General features: G+C 34.2%; 1 protein-coding gene across 1 annotated transcript; it reads right to left on the minus strand.

The window, feature by feature from the left end:
* Positions 1 to 13715: 13715 nt before the first annotated feature.
* LOC141317005 (uncharacterized) lies at positions 13716 to 17854 on the minus strand. The gene has a single exon (XM_073832872.1). The coding sequence runs from the start codon at positions 17265 to 17267 to the stop codon at positions 15654 to 15656; it is 1614 nt and encodes a 537-aa protein (XP_073688973.1). The 5' UTR covers positions 17268 to 17854; the 3' UTR covers positions 13716 to 15653.
* Positions 17855 to 22788: the final 4934 nt, after the last annotated feature.

The raw sequence follows: 22788 nt of genomic DNA on the forward strand, positions 1-22788 counted from the left end.
GAGGCAGCTTTAAAGATGCTACACCTTTGAAGGTCAGTGCCAAATAGCTGTTTAATGTTTAAAAGGTCCAGAATGCTTCAGGTTCACAGGCTCGAAAAAATGATTTTATTTTTTATTTTTGCATTGAAAATTGCATTCATTAAACACAGTACAATTAAATAAAAATGTGTTGTTAAATAGTCTAGATATATAATATTAACAAATAGAACATTTTAAAGTATTTGAGCACATGAACTAACAATGAAATGTTTTTTGTTTTATGTTATAACATTTATTGATTGCATTAAAATACAATAAATATCTGTTAATATAGTATAATAAACCTCAGGAAAAGTTGTATTTCTATATAACATTATCAGATTAATAAATAGACTTCTGCAACAAATGCATTGCTCATTGTTTGTAAATGCTTTAACGTTTACCTATGGTGCCTTATTGTAAAGTTTCATCCTTTTTTAAAATAATTTTTAATGTATATTTATTTATTTATATTCATTTATTTATTTGCATTAACCTTTACCAATGGTACCTTTTTGTAAAGTTTTACCCTTTTTAAAAATATTTTTAGCACACATTAATTGAAATATTTTTTAACACACATTTATTTATTTATTTATTTATTTTCATTAACGTTTACCAATGGTAACTTTTAAGTTTAAAGTTTCATCCTTTTTTAAAATAATTTTTAATGCACATATTTATATATTTATTTATTTATTTATTTGCATTAACTTTTACCAATGGTACCTTAATGTAAAGTTTTACCCTTTTTAAAATATTTTAGTGCACATGTATTTATTTATTTTTATTTATTTATTTATTTGCATTAGTGTTTACCAATGGTACCTTATTGTGAAGTATTACCTTTTTAAAAATGTTTACCATGCATTAATTGAAATATTTTTAACACACATTTATTTTCTTTATTTATTTGCTTATTTATTTTTAACGTTTACCGATGGTACCTTTTTAAAAATATTTTTAATGCACCTACACTTATTTATTTATTTGCATTAACATTTACCAGTGGTACCTTCTTGTAAAGTTTTACCCTTTCAAAAAATATTTTTAATATACATACACATTTTATTTATTTATTTATTTATTTGCATTATCGTTTACCAATGGTACCTTATTGTAATGTTTTACCTTTTTTAAAAGATTTAAAATGCACTTTTATTTATTTACATTTACCAGTGGTACCTTATTGTAAAGTTTTACCCCCTTTTAAAATACGCACATACACCATTTCTTTATTTGCATTAATGTTAACCAGTTAATGCAATTATTTATTTTTAAATAATTTAATGTACGCATGCATATTTATTTATTTATTTGCATTAACAGTTACCAATGGTACCTTATTGTGAAGTTTGACCCTTTTTTTAAAAATATTTTTAACACGGATACACATTTATTTGTTTGTTTGTTTATTGAACATCAATTATTATGAATGTTTACGAATTAATGCAATTATTTATTATTAAATAATTTAATGCACATTTAATGTACACATGAATGCAAATTTGTAATGTAATGCTTTACCCTTTTGATTTTTTTAACACGTTTTATTTACTTATTTATTTTCATTTATTTCATGTTTACCAATGGTACCTGTTACAAATATTTTTAATGCACCTACACATTTATTTTATTTATTTATTCATTTATTCATTTATTTGCATTATCGTTTACCAATAATACCTTATTGTAATGTTTTACCCTTTTAAAAATATTTTTAACCTACATTTATTTATTTTCATTAACGTTTAGCAATGGTACCTTTTAAAAATATTTTTAATACACCTACATATTTATTTATTTATATATTTATTTATTTATATATTTATTTATTTATTTATTGTCGTTAAAACTTTACAATAAGATACCATTGGTAAAGTTAAAGTATTTTTAACACACATACATTATTTATTTATTTGTTTGTTTATTGAACATAAATCCTCATCAATGTTTACCAATTCATTATTTTTAAATAATTTAGTGCACACATGTAATGTACACATACATTAATAGTTATTTATTTGCATTGATGTTTAGCAATGGTACCTTATTGTAAAGTTTAACCCTTTTTTCATATTTTGTTAATGCACATACACAATTTATTGGTTTGCTTGTTTATTTGTTTGCATTAGTGTTTACCAGTTAATGCAATTATTTATTTTTAAATAATTTAATTAATACATTTAATGTCCACATGCATATTTATTTATTTATTTGCATTTACATTTACCAATGGTACCTTTTTAAAATATTTTAAATGCACATACACCATTTATTTGTTTGTTTGTTTATTTATTTGCATTAGTGTTTACCAGTTAGTGCAATTATTTATTTTTAAATAATTTAATTCATACATTTAATGTACACATGCATATTTATTTATTTGCATTTACATTTACCAATGGTACCTTTTTTAAATATTTTAATGTACATACACCATTTATTTGTTTATTTATTTGCATTAGTGTTTACCAGTTAATGCAATTATTTATTTTTAAATAATTTAATTTATACATTTAATGTACACATGCATATTTATTTATTTATTTATTTATTTGCATTTACATTTACCAATGGTACCTTTTTTAAATATTTTAATGCACATACACCATTTATTTGTTTGTTTGTTTATTTATTTGCATTAGTGTTTACCAGTTAATGCAATTATTTATTTTTAAATAATTTAATTCATTTAATGTGCACATGCATTTTTATTTATTTATTTATTTGCATTTACATTTACCAATGGTACCTTTTTTAAATATTTTTAATACACATACACCATTTATTTGTTTGTTTGTTTGTTTATTTGTATTAATGTTTACCAGTTAGTGCAATTATTTATTTTTAAATTTAATTCACACATGCATATTTATTTGCATTTAAATTTACCAATTAATGCAATTTATTTATTTATTTTTAAATAATGTAATGCACACATTTAATGTACCCATGCATATTTATTTATTTGATTTTTTTTTTTTTTTTTACTTTGTATTTTTATTAGCTGCTCAAAGTCAACATATTCATATTCAACATTTTTGAGTTGGAAATATTTTAAAACTAAAGCTGTATTTATTTATTTATTTTTTTACTTTTTTTTTCACTAAGCAGGAATGCTGTCTGTTTCTGTCCTGCTTTAATACTCCTCTGTCCTGTCCTGTGCAGCACCTGTTGATATTTCAGAAAGCCATGATGACAGGAATGTTCCTTTACCAGCTGTTGTTCTGTGAAACATGTGTAACGTGTCCGTGTTTCTTCATTCACACAGAGCTCTGCCGTTTACGGGTCAGTGTGCGTGTGCCGTTCAAAACAGTAATACTAGATTGTGAGTCAGACTCATACAACAGAGTGTCAAGTTATAAAGGCACGGATAAACGCAAGTCATTAAGCTCTCTGTCCGGTATCCACGCTTCCCCTGCCTCACATGGGCCTTCTGACCTCGTTTCAGGATACAAATAGGAAAATGAAAACAAAAACAACAGCTGGAGTGATATTTCTACGGTAAACGCAGACTCACGTGGGCACCGAGCCAGTTAGACTATTGAAAAGCAGATCTCAACTCTCTTCTGAGACCGCATGCATATGCAAACACAGACAATCACACAGCATTACTGAAAAGTCTTTGTGTTGTGCAATCTGTCTGAGCTGCTCATATTTTATGCATATTGACTTACTACAAGTAAATAAACCGAGATGGAACTATAAAATGGGAAATGGGAAAAACAGCAAGGATTTTATTTGTTAGCTGAGGCATGTTTAATGTAACCTTAAAGCACACATTGAATATGCTTTATATTTACATTATACAAATAAAGATTATCATGAAAGAGGAAACCCATAGCAGTTGAAACAGTGACACAATCTCATATAAATATAAAAAGATGATTAAATGGTGTTTTAAAATGAGTTATTTTAAAATTAAAATTATTTTAAATTAATTAAATTAGTAAATTAATTAAATATTATAATTTATATATTTAATATACAACAAAACTAGAACAGGATTGGTTTAACCAGCTTAACCAGTTCCTTTTTTTTTTTTACCCTTTTTTACCTCCCTAAAACTGTAATTAATATTACATAAATCCATCATACATAACACCATTTTAAAACATACAAATGTTTCATAACCAGGAAAATATGTTTTTGCTCTGCAAAAAGTTTCGGAAAACTCTTATACAAAGAAACTATACTTGTTTATTAATGATCTATTTATTACTAAAAGCATGTTGAAAATATGGAATAATATATTGTTTATATGTTCAATAACAATAAAGTCATAGTCAACTTTTTTTTTTTACATAAACAATTTAATTGTTAAATTCAACAACATGGAAAAATGATTGAAATGTAAAATTATTATTTTATTTTTTAATAATCAGTAACTTTATACACTATCATTCAAATGCAAATATTGAACATTATACTATTATGCATACAAAAATCTAACTGATTTTTCTTTTGTTATATTATATTATAGAATGCATGTTGAAAATATATAGAACATTATAATGTTAATACTACAATGTGTTGACTAACAATAAAAAACATAATTTAATTATGTAATATAAATTAATACATTTTTAAAAATAATCAGTAACTTCATACATGCACTTTTGTTCTAATGCAAATATTGAACATGCTACATAAATATATTGTTATATTGAATGCATGCTGAAAATGTATAAAATATTGTTTATACTACAATATGTTGACTAATAATGAAAACATTAAAAATATAATTAATATAAATATTTTTTAAATAACTTTATACATGCACTTTCATTCAAATGCAAATATTGAATATTATACTTATGCATAATCAGAGATTATCTACATTATTAAAATCTACATTATTATATTATATTATTATATTGAATGTATGTTGACTAACAATAAAAACATTAAAAATATAATCAAAATATAAATATTTTTTAATAAATAACTTTGTACATGCACTTTTGTTCAAATGCAAATATTGAACATTATACTATTATGCATAAAATCAAAATCAAATAGAGAAAAATCAATTGTTTATATATTATATTGTATTGAATGTATGTTGAAAATATCTAGAATGTTTATAATACAATATGTTGACTAACAATAAAAACATTAAAAATTTAATTAAAATATAATATAAGTTTATACACATACTTTCATTCAAATGCAAATATTTAATATATAATGCAAATATATAATTATACTATTATGCATACAAAAATCAAACTACAAAAGAACTTTGTTATATATTATTATATTATATTATATATTTAAGTTCTAATTCAAAATCATAATTTTATTTTTCAATAAACATTTTTCTTGTATACCTCATTTGCATAAATGAAATGTCTATGCAAACAATAAAATGACAAAAGTTTATTAATGCATTTAGCTTTATGTAAACCCGTGCATTCTCATGAAAGACATTTTATTTTTTCACTTAAAATAAATGGTGTGATTTCACACACAAAATAATAAAAAAACAAATCTTCAGAGACTGAATTAAATATAAATATTGAATTTTGAGAATTTAGTTTCTTGTAAATTGTACTTCAATAATCAGTCATTTAAAACAAATCCTCTGTTTTGACATTAAACTTTGTAACACAAATCTAATGGGGGTGAACATAGGGTTATTTTAAATGTTTTATGACTAATGACCTTGTACTCAAAAACTAACTTGTAAATAATTATATGCATACATAAATGTCCCATTGGTGTACAAGGCCCACACATCACAGAGGATTATGGGTCAGCAGGAAAACATGGGAAGGTGAAAAACAGGAGGTGGGGAGTGTTTTTGGCTTCAGGAAGGAAATCGAGCAGGAAGAGATATAGTCCATGTTTTTGTTTTGAATTATATCCAAACACATAAAACCCTTTCCTCTCTCATATTAAACTCCTCTCTCTCTCTCTCTCTCTCTCTCTCTCTCTCTCTCTCTCTCTCTCTCTCTCTCTCTCTCTCTCGATCTCAATCTCTTAGCCACATTGTCGTCTTTCTTTTTTATGTTCTCTTTTTATTATATTTCGATGTATGTTGTGTTTGAAAACTGACAATGAAATGTCTGTATTTAATTTGAGAAATCTAGATCAGGATCAGTTTAACCAGCTTAACGTTTCTTTTTTACCTCACTAAAGCTATAATTAATTTTTTTTTATATACAATGTATAACCATACATGGTCCAAAAAATAAATAAAATATATTTTTTTCACTTATTTTTTTTTTTTTTAAATGCACAGATGCTCCTAAAAGTCAGCAGATAAAACTAGGCCATGAAAACCAAACAAACCTTGACCCACTGGTCTCCATGACACACATTCGATGCATACCCTGCGGTAATAATTAAACATGAATGATTAATGATGGCCAATTGTTAGTAACAGGAGTTGTAAAATATGACATTGGTCACGGTTTGTGGAGTAAAAACATCAGGTCAGTAGTCAAACAGGTGAGCCGTGTGTGTTTGTCTTTGTGGGTGGAGCTCAAACGCCTTTGTTTTCTGCTTTTTTTTTTGTTCTAGTTACATAACTGCATTTTTGTTCTAGTTAATTTGAAGGGTTGGAAACATATTGGCCCAAAACAAAGTACAAAAAGTACTAGAGTACTACCATTGTAATTTTGGACATTTACATGCACCGGGGAAAAAAAAAGAGTCGGCTTAGAAAATAAACAAGTGCATGTGCAATTGGAATGCTAGGTAAATACCATGAATGTGCATTAATATAAATACAGATATGGAGAGTAACATCTAAATGGTAATCTTTTCGAATTAATCAGTACCATTGTATATGTCAAAATACCATAGTACAATTACTAACAGCATATTTTTGTAAATAGATGGAGAAAGTGAAATTGTTAACGTGCATTGTGCAAAAACCTCGGCATTTGCACACATAAATAACCGTTAACCACATGCAAACCATATGCAAACATTTAAGCCTAATGTTGTAATAAATATACATTTATATTTCTGCATTTGGCAGGTGCTTTTATGCAGGGTGATTTACATTGGAAACAAGGTGCACGTCTTATCTGTTCTTGCTATCTGTGGGAATCAAACCAAAAAATGGAATCAAAAAATAAGTGACAATTTATTTAAAATGCATTATTATTATTAGATGAGTATATAAATAAAGGAGTCTAACCTATTTCAGAGTAAACAATTTTACTTTGAAACAGTTTTCATTCAGAAATTGGTAGTGAATTTCACAAATTATTATAAAACTACAAGTATACTATTAAAAAAAATTATTCCGTGTTTCCATTTCTTGCTATTTGTAATTATTTTTGAAATTCACCATCAATTTTTGAGTGAAAATTGTTTGAACATACACACACAAAAAAATGCTGGGTTATTTTTTTTACCCAAATGCTGCCTGTTAAGTCATTTCATTGAGTTATTTTTAATATTTTACCCAGATGCTGGGTAGTTTTTTCCTGCAGTTTCCAAATTGCTGGGTTATTATTACTTTTTTTTTTTTACCTAAAGCTAAACTTTTTTACCTTTTTTTTTTTTTTTTTTTTCTCTCAGGTGCTGGATAGTTTTTCCGCATTCTAAAAAAATGCTGGGTTGTTTTTTTTTTTTTTAACCCAAATGTTGGGTTGAGCCTGTTGGGTCATTTTGTTGTTGTTGTTTTTAAAATAATTTTTACTCATATTGTGGGTAGTTTTTTCTGCACTCTAACAAATGCTGGGTTATTTTAACCCAAATGCTGGATTCAGCCTATTGAGTAATTTCATTGGATTATTTTTAATATTTTACCCAGGTGCTAGGTAGTTTTTCCTGCAGTTTCCAAATTGCTGGGTTATTTAATTTTTTTTTTACCTAAATGCTGGGTTCAGCCTGTTGAGTCATTTTATTGGGTTATTGAAATATTTTTACCCAGGTGCTGGGTAGTTTTTCTGCGCTCTACAAAAATGCTGGGTTATTTATTTAAATTTTTCTAACCCAAATTCTGGGTTCAGTCTGTTGGGTTATTTATTTATTTATTTATTTTTTACATATAAACTCAGCAAAAAAAGAAACGTCCCTTTTTCAGGACTGTGTATTTCAACAATAATGTTGTAAAAATCCAAATAACTTTACAGATCTTCATTGTAAAGGGTTTAAACAATGTTTTCCATGCATGTTCAATTAACCATAATCAATTAATTAACATGCACCTGTGGAATGGTCGTTAAGACCTTAACAGAAAAGTAGGCATTTAAGGTCACAGATCTAAAAGTGCAGAACACTAAAGAGACTTGTCTACCAACTGTGAAAAACACCCAAAGAAAGATGCCCAGGGTCCCTGCTCATCTGCGTGAACGTGCATGAGGACTGCTGATGTGGCTAGGGCAATAAATTGCCATGTCCGCACTGTGAGATGCCTAAAACAGCGCTACAGGGAGACAGGAAGGACAGCTGATCATCCTCGCAGTGGAAGACCACGTGTAACAACACCTGCACAGGATCGGTACATCCAAATATCACACCTGCGTGACAGGTACAGGATGGCCACAACAACTGCCCGAGTCACACCAGGAACACACAATCCCTCCATCAGTGCTCAGACTGTCCACAATAGGCTGAGAGAGGCTGGACTGAGGGCTTGTAGGCCTGTTGTAAGGCAGGTCCTTACCAGACATCACCAGCAACGCCGCCTATGGGCACAAACCCACCTTTCGCTGGACCAGACAGGAGTGGCAAAAAGTGCTCTTCACAGATGAGTCACGGTTTTGTCTCACCAGGGGTGATGGACGGATTGAAAGTCACAGGACGTTTCTTTTTTTTTTTTTTGCTGAGTTTATATTTTTACCAAGGTGTTTGGTATTTTTTTGCGCTCTACAAAAATGCTGGGTTATTTATTTATTTATTTTATTTTATTTTTTCTAACCCAAATTCTGGGTTTAGTCTGTTGGGTTATTATTTTTTTTTTTTTTACATATATATATATATATTTTTTACCAAGGTGTTGGGTATTTTTCTGCACTCTAAAAAATGCTGGGTTATTTTAACCCAAATGCTGGGTTCAGTCTGTTTTTTAATTTTTTTATTATTGGTTTATTTATTTGTTTTTTATATATTTTTACCCAGGTGCTGGGTAGTTTTTTTTTCTGAACTCTAAAAAATGCTGGGTTCAGCCTGTTGGGTTATTTTATTGGGTAATGTTTTATATTTCTACCCAGGTACTGGGTAGTTTTTCTGCACTCTAAAAATGCTGGGTTCTTTTTTTTACCCAAATGCTGGGTTCAGCCTGTTGAGTCATTTATTGGTTTTTGCTGGGTTATTCATTTTTTTCTTACCCAAATGCTGTTGGGTCATTTTTATTGGGTTATTTATTTTTTTTAATATTTTTACCCAGTTGCTGGGTAGTTTTTTCTGCGCTCTAAAATATGCAATTGCTGGGTTTAGCCTGTTGGGTAATGTTTTATATTTCTACCCAGGTGCTGGGTAGCTTTTCAGCACTCTAAAATATGCTGGGTTCAGCCTGTTGAGTTATTTTTATTTATTTTTTTTATTTTTTTTCCCCAGGTGCTGAGTAGTTTTTTTTTTTTCTTCTCTGCACTCTAAAATATGCTGGGTTTAGCCTATTGAGTTATTTTATTGGCTTTATTTCTTTTTATATTTGTACCCAGGTGTTTGGTATTTTTTCTGCACTCTAAAAATGCTGGGTTATGTTTTTATTCAATTGCTGGGTTCATCCTGTTGAGTCATTTTATTGGGTTATTTTTTTTTAATATATATTTTTACATAGGTGCTGGTAGTTTTTTCTGCACTCTACAAAAATGATGGGTTATTTATTTTTTATATGTTTTTACCCAGGTGCTGGGTAGTTTTTTTCTGAACTCAAAAAAATGCTCGGTTCAGCCTGTTGGGTTATTTTATTGGTTAATGTTTTATATTTCCACCCAGGTACTGGGTAGTTTTTCTGCACTCTAAAAATGCTGGGTTATTTTTTTTTAAATCTAATTGCTGGGTTCAGCCTGTTGAGTCATTTTATTGGGTTATTTTTTTTAAATATATTTTTACATAGGTGCTGGGTAGTTTTTTCTGCACTCTACAAAAATGATGGGTTATTTATTTATTTTTTTCTTACAGTCATTTTTGGTTCAGCCTGTTGGATTATTTATTTTATTTTATTTTTTCAGGTATTTTGTTGGTAGTCTGCCCTCTAAAAATGCTGGGTTATGCTGGGTTTAGCCTGTTGGGTCATTTTATATGATGGTGCTGGGTAGTTTTTCTGTAACTCAGCTGGGTCATTTTTACTGTAAATACAAATGATGAACCCCCTCACAAGCCTATCCAGCGCTGGGTCAGTGTAACCCAATGTTGGGTAGTCTGTGCCAAACCGGTTAAAACCGGATACAAATAAGTATGTAACTTGCATTTAATAATTTAAAAATGGTTTTATTTAAATGTTGTCTTTTACTGACTGTGATTGCAGAGGGCAGGTGGTGTTTCTGCAGACCTGTCCATGTGAAGGAAAGCTTGCAGTGGGCCAACATCCAAATGCACAATATTTCCGTTGTGCAGTGGCACAAACACATGCAGCATGGCCTGATCTGTTGACCCAATGCTCTTGGCAGTTTGAAATAAGCCAGGTAACCTGAGAAGCCTGTTTTCCCTGAGCTTTCCTCTACAGGACAGGCCTCTCACTCTCTCTTTTCTGTTTTTCTCCTAATACTTTCACTTCTATGTCTATCACCATCTCTCTCTCTCTCTCTCATTCCTCCCTCCCTTCACACTGACCTACTTTTCAACTGACCTGTTTATGCAAGCCTCCATGCGCTTCAGTCACAAAAGGGGGACAAAGGGGAAGCCGAATCCATAGGACTGTGCTACTGTTGCTACTGCTGTTGTTTGGGGATCATTAGCTCTAACGCTGCCCCACCTCGCCAGCGGCACTGCGGCAGCCATTGCAATAGCGTTTCAAAGCCCACAAAACAGGTTACGACACTGGCTTCAAAAATAGAGGTGATTATTAATAGTATTCATGTAGTTATGAGGCCACTGGCATTCGTTGCATTGGCCTATTTCACTCAGCTCACTTTAGTGGCACGTATTTCTTTCATTGCCCATATTAGCCAATTGAGATATTGACATTTTGCACTATAATTAAATTATGAAACAACATAAACAATATGCCAGTTGTTTAAAAAATGTTTATTGCTAAACTTTGGGGTTGGGTTCCACCTAAATTAAAATTTTGTAAGTAATATGAGTTTGAAATTTGAAATTATTCTTAATGGCTCACTCCCGATATTTTTTTTTCACTATATATTATCAGCATACAGTCCAGAGCCTTGTCTTTCTACTTCACTATAGATTATTCATTTAGCCTCTGCTATAGAAAACAGAACTCATTTAGGCCTCATTTACAAACTAAGCCTTCATTATACTGAGAGTGCTCTAGTTCTGTTGTGTCACATTGCTCATTTGTAGTGTGGACCAGGTCAGGGTGTTTTCCGATCAGACTGTCTGGTGTCTCAGGAGAGATCTAAATCCCCTCAGCCCAATCCCTCATTCCATCCTGGTGTTTGGTCTCTCTTTCTCTCTCTCTCTCTGCCAGACTCATTTTGAATAGACTCTTATGTCAGCTCTGTGTTTGGGACCTGTCTGTCTGCTTCTGTGTCCTCACACACAGGTTGTGTAACATCCTCCTTGTTGAAATGTAATCAGAACAAGGGCTTTGGTATTATTAGAGGACAATGGATTCAAAATACACAAGTCGACGGGACCTGTTTAATATACTTTAGGCATTGTATGTATGTATATAGATAGACTGATAGATACAGTTGAAGTCATAAAAAGACATAAAAGATGTTTACATATAGTCCAAAAGAGAAAATAATAGTTGAATTTATGAAAATGACCTAGTTTAAAAGTTTACGAAGCTTGATTCTTAATACTGTGTTGTTACCTGAGTGATCCACAGATGTTTTTTTGTTGAACTGCCAACTGTTCCTCAGAAAAATCCTTCAGGTTCCTCAAATTATTTGGTTTTTCAGCATTTTTGTGTACTTGAACCTTTTGCAACAATGACTGTATGATTTTGAGATCCATCTTTTCACACTGAGGACAACTGAGGGACTCATATGCAGCTATTACAGAAGGTTCAAACACTCACTGATGCTTCAGAAAGAAACACGATGCATTAAAAGCCAGGGGGTGAAAACTTTTTGAATTTGAAGATCAGGATAAATTTAGCTTTTTTCGTCTGCTGGGAAACATTAAAGTATCTTATGTAACTTCTAAAGGGCAGTACTAAATGGACAAAAACATTTATATTTAGGCAAAATAAGAAAAATGTGCACATCTTCATTCTGTTCAGAAGTTTTCACCCCCAGCTCTTATTGCATTGTGTTTCCTTCTGGAGCATCAGTGCGTGTTTGAACCTTCTGTAATAGTTGCATATGAGTCCCTCAGTTGTCTTCAGTGTGAAAGGATGGATCTCAAAATCATATAGTCATTGTTAGAAAGGGTTAAAACACACACAAAATGCTGAAAAAACACAGAATTGGGACCTGAAGGATTTTTCTGAAGAACATTGGGCATTTTAACAAACAACTATCACTAATCAAACAAAAAAAAAAATATCTGTGGATCGTTCAGGTAACAACAGTATTAAGAATCAAGTGTATGTAAACTTTTGAACGGGGTAATTTTTTTTTATAAATGTAACTTATTTTCTCTTGTGGACTATATGTAAACGTATTTCATGTGAAATATCTTATTCAGGTCAGTGCTAAATAAAAAAAATAACATGTATTTTGTATAATCCCTCTTATTTTGGTAAAATAATTAACATTTTGGAGATTTTGCAAGGTCTATGTTAACTTTGTCCTCAACTGTAGATTATACTTTATAACTTTCCGAGTACTTTCTAAGTTTGAGAGAGCTGGGGACATTTTGTTTTTTTGGGATGTTAAAACTGTAAGCTCACCATGGATTTGGGTTTGGCCTACTTGTGTGGCATCAAAAACTAAAAACACCTGAAAGATCTGCTGACCTGTGCATGTCCTCATGAACAGGACAGCCTGTTCCATACATGCGTATCTCCGCAATGAGAACATGAAGGAACTATAGAAATAAGGGCTTAATTTGTATTCTCTACTGGTAGATAAAATCACAAAGAGAAAGATACAGATTGTATCTTGTTTGACTACATAGTTTGTGTGTTTATGTTTATGCAGCATTCTTCTCATATACGCACATTGTGTACCACATATGTTACATTATGAGTGACTTTCAATGTGTTACGTGTGCATATCAGTTCGCTGAATACAACTGCGTAGCATGTTACAAGTTTAAGCAGCACACAGAGTAACTAGGTCACTGTTACATAAGTAAAATAAGCCTGCGGTAAAACTAGACTGATGTGTGTCAGTGTGTCAGTATCTCACGATTGACCACACCAAGATATTCAACACTTCTGCCCTTTCGCAATGTTAAGCCAGATTAAAATAGAGGATATAGGTGGTTTACGCTGGCCTTTGTTCACTTATCTCTTTCAGCTTGAGTGAAATACTTTTAAGAAAGCAGTCTAAACTTCTTTAAACACACTAAAACGTTGACTGTTATGTAATCTGTTGTCAATAAATTTTAGTCAGTAGGGCTGTAATTGCATGTTGTGAAATTAAATTGCATAACTGTAATATATAATTACAAGGTGGATAAAACATTAAAAAAGACAAATGCATGAATAATGCAACAACTTTTTTATTTTTTTTTGTTGAATTTTTTAAATGCACCCAACCCTAGCACTGAATATTAGTGTTTTTTACAATATGGGTCTATTTCAAAACAGAGCAACAGAACAGCAGTGCCACGGTCTACTCAATAACACCAAACAAGCCTTGCTTGTCTTTTTTCCACTTTTGTTTTGATAAAACCGTATGAAAATAAAAACATCAAACATCACTCAGTTTGAAACACACTGAAAGGAAGAAGGGGGATAGGTGACAATGTGGTGAGCAATTACGAAATCACAGTAAACAGGAAGTAAAGACACAGCTAGTGATAACAGGACAACACTTGGCCCCCAAAACAGTTCATTTGAAAAGCACAATACAGTGTTGCAATAAAAATATTTTACATTTATACACAAGTGCCATAAGTTAATGTGACATGTAGGCTTATTTCAAAAGGGGAGTGTGACTAAATTAGGCTACTCCTGAAAAATTTACAAGCATTCTTTTAAAAGTGAAAAAAACCTCAACGACTTCAATTAAACCTCATTTTAGCAAGGAAACATATGCAGGGTAGCGGCTGACTAGCGAGGAGTCAGCCAACCAGTTAAATAGTGAAAAACTGCAGTATCAGCTAGCTAATTTGCTTAACTGGGGGCCTCAAGGGCAAACGGTCAAAGACACTATGCTAGTAATCATCCATTTAAACTGATGTAAGCAGGGTGGAGCTTTCCTGTAAACCCCATGCTAATAACATTCCTTTCAAATTCATAACCAGAGAGGAAGAGATTTTTTCATTTTGCATTAAATCTAGAATTAAGGATAGATTTATTATGAAGCAAATTAATGTTTTTACATCAGTTGGTATATAAATAGGGAGGCTACATAAATGGGGAAACTAAATATGTACTTTTTACGTTAGGTTTTAACATGATCTGGGAAAGACATTTTACAGTAAACGCCAAGTAGTGTTTCAAGACCAGACATTTTCACTGAGTTATAACTAATGAAAACACATTTTAGTATCTAAGACATGAAGCTTACATCAACCCACTAATGTATCTCTGTAGGCTTTGGGGCATTTTGTAATTTTCCTATAAAAAGGACAGTTTCTAAAAAAATATTTAATTGCAAATTGTTAAAGTAAAAAAAAAGTTTATATTAAGTGGCATCTCAAACAACACACACACACTGATATTATACAGTATTTTTGACAAGAACCAATTCATTAGTCACGGAACTCCCTATTTTTTCATGTAATCTTTTTGTTTTCTTCTTAAAATATATTCATATATAATATTTATATCACATTTTATACATACAAAACAAGTGCCTGATCAAGGAGGAGTGGTAGCTAGGCTGTTTAATGTGGGAAAAGTTAGAAAAAGCAGACAGAGGTAGGGAGCAGAGAGAGGTATGAACACAAAGCCATGTTTCTTTGGTCGAGGGAAATGCTCCCTGAATCTTCTGGTGTTTGGTATGTTTAAATATGGTGCACAGCCACCTGCAAATGTTCTGTTGTTAAGGTGTGGCTGAAAACGGAGAAAGGGGCACTTGAAGTTGTCTATTTACAAATATGAATCCATTACAATGCCTCACAAATGGCAGATATTGCTTTTGAATTGAGCGTACACTTATGTTGACATCTTGCTGCAGCATGGGAAATATGGGTAAGTGCGATCAATAGCATGTCATCCTATTTCATTATTTTATAAAAGTGCTGCTGTAACCTCAAGAGTAGGTTAAACAAACAAACCAAACCAAAAAAAGGTAAGTATATACATTATGGTACAATGAAAATGCAAATGCAATGCAGCAGTCCTGACAGTGTCCACGTCTCTTATCCCTATAGGCATTCGAACAGGGAATGGGTAAAGGGCACAAGATCAAGGTAGGACCTCAAGATGGGTTTCATAAGAAGTCTCTTCCCAAGTGAGTCCCACAGTTTTTTGTTTAGTCATGTCTCTTTTTACAACTGTTACGCACACTGGATTCCTTCTTCCCGCATTCGACACTTCCAACTGAGGTGTCCTGCTTGGAAAACCCTGGACTTGTCTGGCTACCAGGTTGAAACAAGGCCAGGTAAGGATGCTGAGGTAATGGCAAGAAGTTAGCAGGTGGTGTTGTCGGCGAGTCTTGAGATGATGCCCTGCCGTCGCTCTGAGCTCTGTGCTTGAGTCTCAATTTGTGGGGTAGGGCAGTGCCTTTGATTTCCGCTTGGCCGTCTTTACATTGGCTTGGTGAGAAGGAGCTCTGGGTTGTGAATATGTGAGGGTGGTAACTGCCCGTATCGGAGCAAGAAGAAGAGGGAGACTCGTCGTCCGTGGAGCCCTCTTTATCAGAGCTGCGGGGATCCCCGTCACTTGAGGAAGTGTCCTTTCCTGAATGAGCCTCGTAGTACTCTTGTCTCAAGCTTCCTTCGTAGGTCAGCACTGGTGGCTCGTCATTCTCTAGGGTGCCATTAGAACTGTGGTACATCGGTGTTTCATCTCCCTCCTCTGGTCTCATTAGAAGATCTGGGGCAGCAGCATCAACCCTTGAGGTCTGTCGCTGAGCAATGTAAGCTTGACTTTCGGTTTCTTCCCCATCATAAGAAGGAGAGTCTGAAGTCCTTCTCTCTGCCAAGCTTTTGGGGCTTCTGGTTGGTCCCTCTGTAGACTGCTGTTCTTTAGGAATCATTTCCTGATTTTCCACAGGATAAGAGGCATTGCTTGAACGGTATAGGATGACACTTCTTTGAGCAGATTGTGGGACGACTGAATTTGCAATGGTCTCTTGGCGTCGTTGCTTTTGTTGGTTGGTTGAATAACCTGACTCAAAATTGTGCTGGTGAAGTACTGCAGGAAGTCTAGAATGAATGTTCAACATGATTTGCGTGGCAGTGCTATTGACAATGTCCATATCTAGACCCATACCTTCCTGCTTGATGTCATAGACCAGTGGCTCAGGGCTATCCCGAGAGGAGCCATCAGACATATCAGAGAGGGAACCTCGTGGGGAGTACTTTGCCAATTTCACATGCCCGTCCCCTCGAACAGACTGCTCCGTTTCAGAAGAATCAGAGTTCATCATCATCTGAGAAACACTGGAGTAACCATTAGGGTAGTAGCGACTGCTGGTAGAGGAAGATGAGGAGTCTCCCCCAGAACTTCCATTGACTGATCCACCAATCTGATGACTCTTTTCCATGTAGGAGGCTGTACTTATTAGACCAAACCTGAGCTTAAGCTGTAAAAGTTCAGTTTTCAGGCGCACATTCTCATCGTTCAGTGCCATTACTCTGTTTTCTAGGATCATGTCATTAAAGCGCCGTTTCTCCCGGGAACGCTTGGCTGCCTCGTTGTTCTTGCGTCGCTTTTCCCAGTAGGATGCATCCTTATTCTCATCTGAGATGAATTCACGCTTGCGTCGACAGCTCATGTTTGGCTTTGGTTTGGGAAGGCGGCTCTGGCGAATGTTGCTTTGAGGTGAATGGAGAATATCACTGTACTCCAGAAAGCTTTCTGTGTTCTTTAAGGATTTGTCTGCACTGGAATTTGTTGAAATTTGTAAGCTCAAACTTTCCATTGCTCCTCAATGGAAGCCAGTTTGGGACCTTGGCTTCACCACTGGTAATGGAAATAAATGAAGAAATAGGGATGGGGTAAAGGGGGAAAAGGTGACTATGGGAACTCCTGTAGGATGTCCTGACAAACAGTGGACTGGAGAATCTTCAACTAAGTAGCTGGATAATCAAAGACTTTATGAGGTATTTTAGTTTCTGGAAAACTGAACCTCATTGGTTTTGTTGATGTGAAGCTCTAGCAAATATCCTTTGATGATCAAGTGTCCAGCTTGGCTAAGAAGAGCAAGAACAGGTGCACCTCTTTATGGGACTCCTGCATTTAACAAGCCCGAAGAATTCCTCAATGAGTAAACTCTTGTCTCTGTTTTGCACAGAATGTCTTTCAAAGTCAAACCAGAGAACGACAGACGGTCAAAGTACTGAAGAACAATGACCAAATCTGATTCTGACTCCCTTTTCTTTGTTTTCACTTGTTGTTACTTTATGTAACGGTTCTATCAAGCAGACAGAGATGTGTCCCAGTGCCTTGGGCGTGTTGGAGGATATAGGTCACTCGGTCTGCCCCAGCTTGTCAGCCTCTTGGGGAGGGGTGCTGCTGCTGCTCCCAAAGCCTCCAGCTGGCTGCTCGATGAAAGGCTGCAAACATAAAAGAGAAAAGACAGATTTGTTAATCCTCGAAAGCTAACGCAATTCACAGTTTGCCTTTAGGCACTTCAAAGAAATCTTTTAATTTGTTGTGCTTTTTAATTTTTAATGAAACTCTCCATGCTTCTCTGCGTGGCTGGGTAATCAGAAGATTTAGAAGTGGAATGTTCAACCGTGTCTTTGTCGTGTCCTCTTGCTTCATCTACTCAACCCTGACAACCACAGAATGTTTTATGTTGCCCGGTAACCACCGTCTGACCTGCTAACCCTGCTATTGATTTGTCTGTCTACGACCCTTGACCTTTACTCTCTGGCTAGACACTGGACTCTCAGGATGCAAAGGGAAAGAGGTTAAGAATGTTTTCAGTGATTACCCAAGCTACACATTTTTTTTTGTCCAACAGCTAAATAGAACTTGCCTAAAATTAGTTTCCTTGTTCTGACACAAGTTCAACATCACCCTTTGTACAGAATTCAGTCAAGACTGTTTCATAAACAGGACTACACATATGGTAAACATTAGCAATGAACACATGATTTGTTTTAACATTTTGAAACCTTATCCTGTATTACATCATCTGCTCTGAGGGAACCAGTGCAAGAGGTTTTAGCTTTTGAAACATTAACTTCAAATGTTACAACACATCTCCTCTTGGCTGAACAGTCCAAACAGCCTGGTGCCCCAATATGCAGTGGGGCCCAGGAACTGAATTAAAAAACATTAACACTTCATTTTATAATCACTATTTACTACAAGGCTTTCAAGGAGAAATTTCGAAAGAAGAATGCTTTAGACGAAGCCAAGAAAACCTCATAACAATAATTACTATAATGGCAGATAAACCAAGGTAAGGCAAAAGGCAAGTCAGGTTTTATGATCTGGGGATTGAGAGCTTTGCAATATAGGTCAGGCATATCTGGAAAAAGGGGAGAAGGGGAACATTCCATCAACATGAGTTCAGATCCAGGGGTGGTAACTGTTTCAGCCATCTAAAAGTAAGCACTGATGGAAAAGCGGAGTCGCCGGTGATGATTAACTCAGCAGCCAGCGGGCTGCAGTCATGACCTAAACTGAGCACAAGTGTTGTTCAGCTAAAGATTCCTGATTTCCTTTGTCTACAAGTTTGCACACATAATCTTGGCTGAAAATACCTAGTCTCAATCCTGAAAACTAATAGGCACAGATGGGATCCCAGTAATATTAAAGTCATAAATCTCTCTAATATATAATATTTGATCTCATTGTTCTCTAACAATACCAGAATAAATATAAAGTGTGAACATTCAGAAATTTAGATTTACACTAAGAGTAAAAGAAGACTATACTTGCATATCTAAAACAGCACCATGACTCTTTAGCAGTATGACATCTGCATCAGAAATTAGGCAGATGAACGCAGTGTAATCCCATGATCTGGCTGCCTCTTTTATGGGTTGTGTTCTTCTCATCCCAGACATCTGAGGCAACATTGCATAACTACAGACTGCTTTAAGCTTCTTCCGATGGATTCAATCAACACTTTTTGGTCTGGTAAAGCATAGGAATTAATATGGCCAATTAGTGTATACTGTGAAAGGAATACGTCAAAATAAAGTGCAATTTTAATTAAATGCGAATAATGTTAAACCGGGAGACTCATGAACCAATGTCATTTAAGTGAGGCACAAAACTAAAAGAGACTGGCTGAATGACCCACTGACCTAGAAACTGGGCAGTTAGTGAGAATAAAAAAAAAACGCCTCTTTTTCCCTTGTGCTCAAATATAGGTCAGGAGTGCAACAGGCATCACGAGAGAGAGAGATAGAGACAGCAAGGGCAAGGGAATTAAAGTGTTTGCTAAAAATAGAGAGGTGAGGGATAGATTGAGGATAAATGGAATGAAGAAGGGTGAAAAAATGAATGCAGGGAAAAGCTGTTGCAGACCGTTTGTTGAATGCCAGCTACACAAACACAGAGGAGCTTTCCAAGACACCCTAACAAAAACAAAAAAGCCACTTTAAAGTTTCACAATTATCTGGGAAAACTAAGAAGACTGAATCAAATGTAAACACAATTATTAACACTAGCATAGCATTCAGATTTATCCTAGGGAATACCGTCAAATTTGTGAACAGATGGCTTGATTTAGTGCTTTTTAGTGATTCAGTCAAACCATCTGCTGAATCAGACTGAATTGAACCAATTAAACTAAAACTCATTTCAGATTTTTTACAAATGCCAATCATTATTATTGACTTACTAAGAGTAGAACACCTTTACCGTGTTATGTGCAGTTTTAAAAACTTAATTTAAATAAAACTGGAACTACTATAAATGAAAATAGCGTCGTTTTCATTTGATACAGAGAAGGGAAGAGGCTATTAATAAAAACAGTCGGTGGATGACTTATTTAGCCAGTCAACCACACCCATGAGTCATTAAAAATGCATTTATCTCCTTGCATTAGCAACAATGCAACTAATGATCAAATCTTAAGCATCGAGACACCAACGGCCATCTTAAAGAATCTGACATGACACACCTATGGCACTGTTATTCAAAAAAACTGCTATTGATTATCATGTGGCACATGGATTAAAGAAATAATTCCTGATAATTGACTTCACTGGATGACCTGCAATTAGCAGAGCTTAAAATTATGAGACAATGAAACTCGATTTCATTTGCCCTATATATAGGATGTGGGTTATATTTGTGCATGTGAGCTTTCAATAGGGAAGAAATGGCATGTCTGGCCCACTGTAGTCTTAACTTGGGCGAGGCCTGGAAACTATAATTCAGCTCGAATGTTTCATGTGTTGCTTTACAGCCGTTTTGGTAATGGAAATAATGGGAGAAGGCGGGGGTGCTGGATTTCATTGTGGCCATGTAATTGACCCTGGGGCAGAATGTAATATTCGGCACGTGGGTCAGGAGCTCGTTTTTTTCACCCATGGATTCCACGCCTGGGTTTATCTCCTCCAGTAGGAGGAGGGCAGGCCTTGGACAAGCAGGAGGAGTTCCAGGCCAACTCTTTCTATAAACACACTCATATCATCCTCTATTGAAAAAAAATAAATGCTTTGACCAAGTCCATGTGTTTCACCAGTCACATGCGCTCTCCTGCCCCACAAAACTAAACGGTAATTCGCCTCTCCCTGTTAGCCACATCGACACAATAATGACGTGCCTCCTCCCCTATCTTCCTTTCTTTTACACTATGAGAAATCTTTAAAAAAAAACACCAATTGAGCGAATGTTTATTGCTTAGAGAGTACAATAAACTTGGTCACAATCAACGCTGTAAACCAACAATGACATTGCACTTAACCAAAATGTTTTTGTTTTTCTAAAAGCGATCTGAAAGATTCATCTACTACATTTAACACTCAAAAAGCTCCCTACTCGAATTTGCAAAATCTTGTTATAAACTGGCAGAATCTTTGTTCTTTGTTATGGCAGACGAGAGGGTGTGTTTTCTTCAGGTTTGTGACCTACATTCTGCGCTGGCACACAAAGCAATTCGTCTGATGCCCCCTGATGCCTTAACGACCCCGCATATATAATATTATTCTCACCGTTATGTAACTCTTAACACTGAAAGACTGAATAACATCAAAAGAAAACTGCAAGTTGTCAAGCAATCTCACATCCACAAATTTTAGGCTGCACTGCAATCCTACAGTGCATGATTGCTTACTACATAATACACTTTGAACCTAAAATCTGTAATCCAAAATCGTATGACCTAAAACATATACTATTCTTAGTACACTACACTGTTTGTCATAAAAATGAAAACAAGATGATTAAACATGTAAAAAGTGCTCAGTAATCAAAGATGAGCTCAATAAATCAGTTTACAACCATCTGCAGAGAAGCTTTGGATAATAACAATGCCAAGTTTATTGACATCTATAATCATTATATACACAAGTAGCATGCACACTTGAGGGATCTGACCACCGTAAGTAGGTTACAGCAATAACTAAAAAAGTTAAGAATGTGCTAAACTGAGGTAGCAACAGTTTCGTTTAAGTGCAGTTACTTAATCGCCACATTCACTATTATTTGCGTTTGAGGAGACTAACTTAAAATAGGCAGAAATCCATCTTGTAAATGTCACTGTATAACTGCGTACCAAAAATAAATAAAATATTAATGCAAATTAGGATTTAATTGTGCAAGAATTGTATGTTTCAGACCTGAGGTTAATTAGAGTTTACATGCAAGAAAGTTACATTTGATTGCCAGTCGGTTTGCTCGCGCCTGTATACCAGGAAAGAGTTAACTGGTCAGAGCCTTCTAACGTAAACACCCGCGTTAACCTTTACCGAGCACGGTTACACGTGACAGCGAGAAGTGTGTCCGGGATTTTTCCTCCCAAACCGCCGCATTAACTTCCTAACCCAGTTGGATTTCACACTTGGTGAAAACTTTAAATAAAACGTAGTTGGCAAACATTGAACAGTAACCTTATATCAAGACTTTTTTTTAGCGATTTAATGTGAAACATTTGCTAGTGTTTTAATCACAATTATAACAAGTGCTACGCCCGACTGGACTTTTGGTAACTCAGTTTTATATTTATTAATGTCATCAAATAGCGCAATATTAGGCTATATCATTACGAAATGTAAACAAACAGTACGTCAGATATTTATGCATATAGAAAACGCGTGCGCATGCTGAATTAATGCGTATGGAAACATGAAAATATTTTACGGGCATCAAGTGCTAAATGTCCTGTCAACAGTCGAGAGGGGTCCTGGCCTCGCCTTAACATTGCGAACATGCACGTTGAGCAACATCCGAATCTGTAACGAGCATGCGTAAAAACACAAAAATAAACTAAACCCTTATGGGGGACTGGACCAAAGCCATTGCATTTCAAATAT

Source organism: Garra rufa, unplaced genomic scaffold, assembly GCF_049309525.1.
Source record: "Garra rufa unplaced genomic scaffold, GarRuf1.0 hap1_unplaced_227, whole genome shotgun sequence".
NCBI lineage: Eukaryota > Metazoa > Chordata > Actinopteri > Cypriniformes > Cyprinidae > Garra > Garra rufa.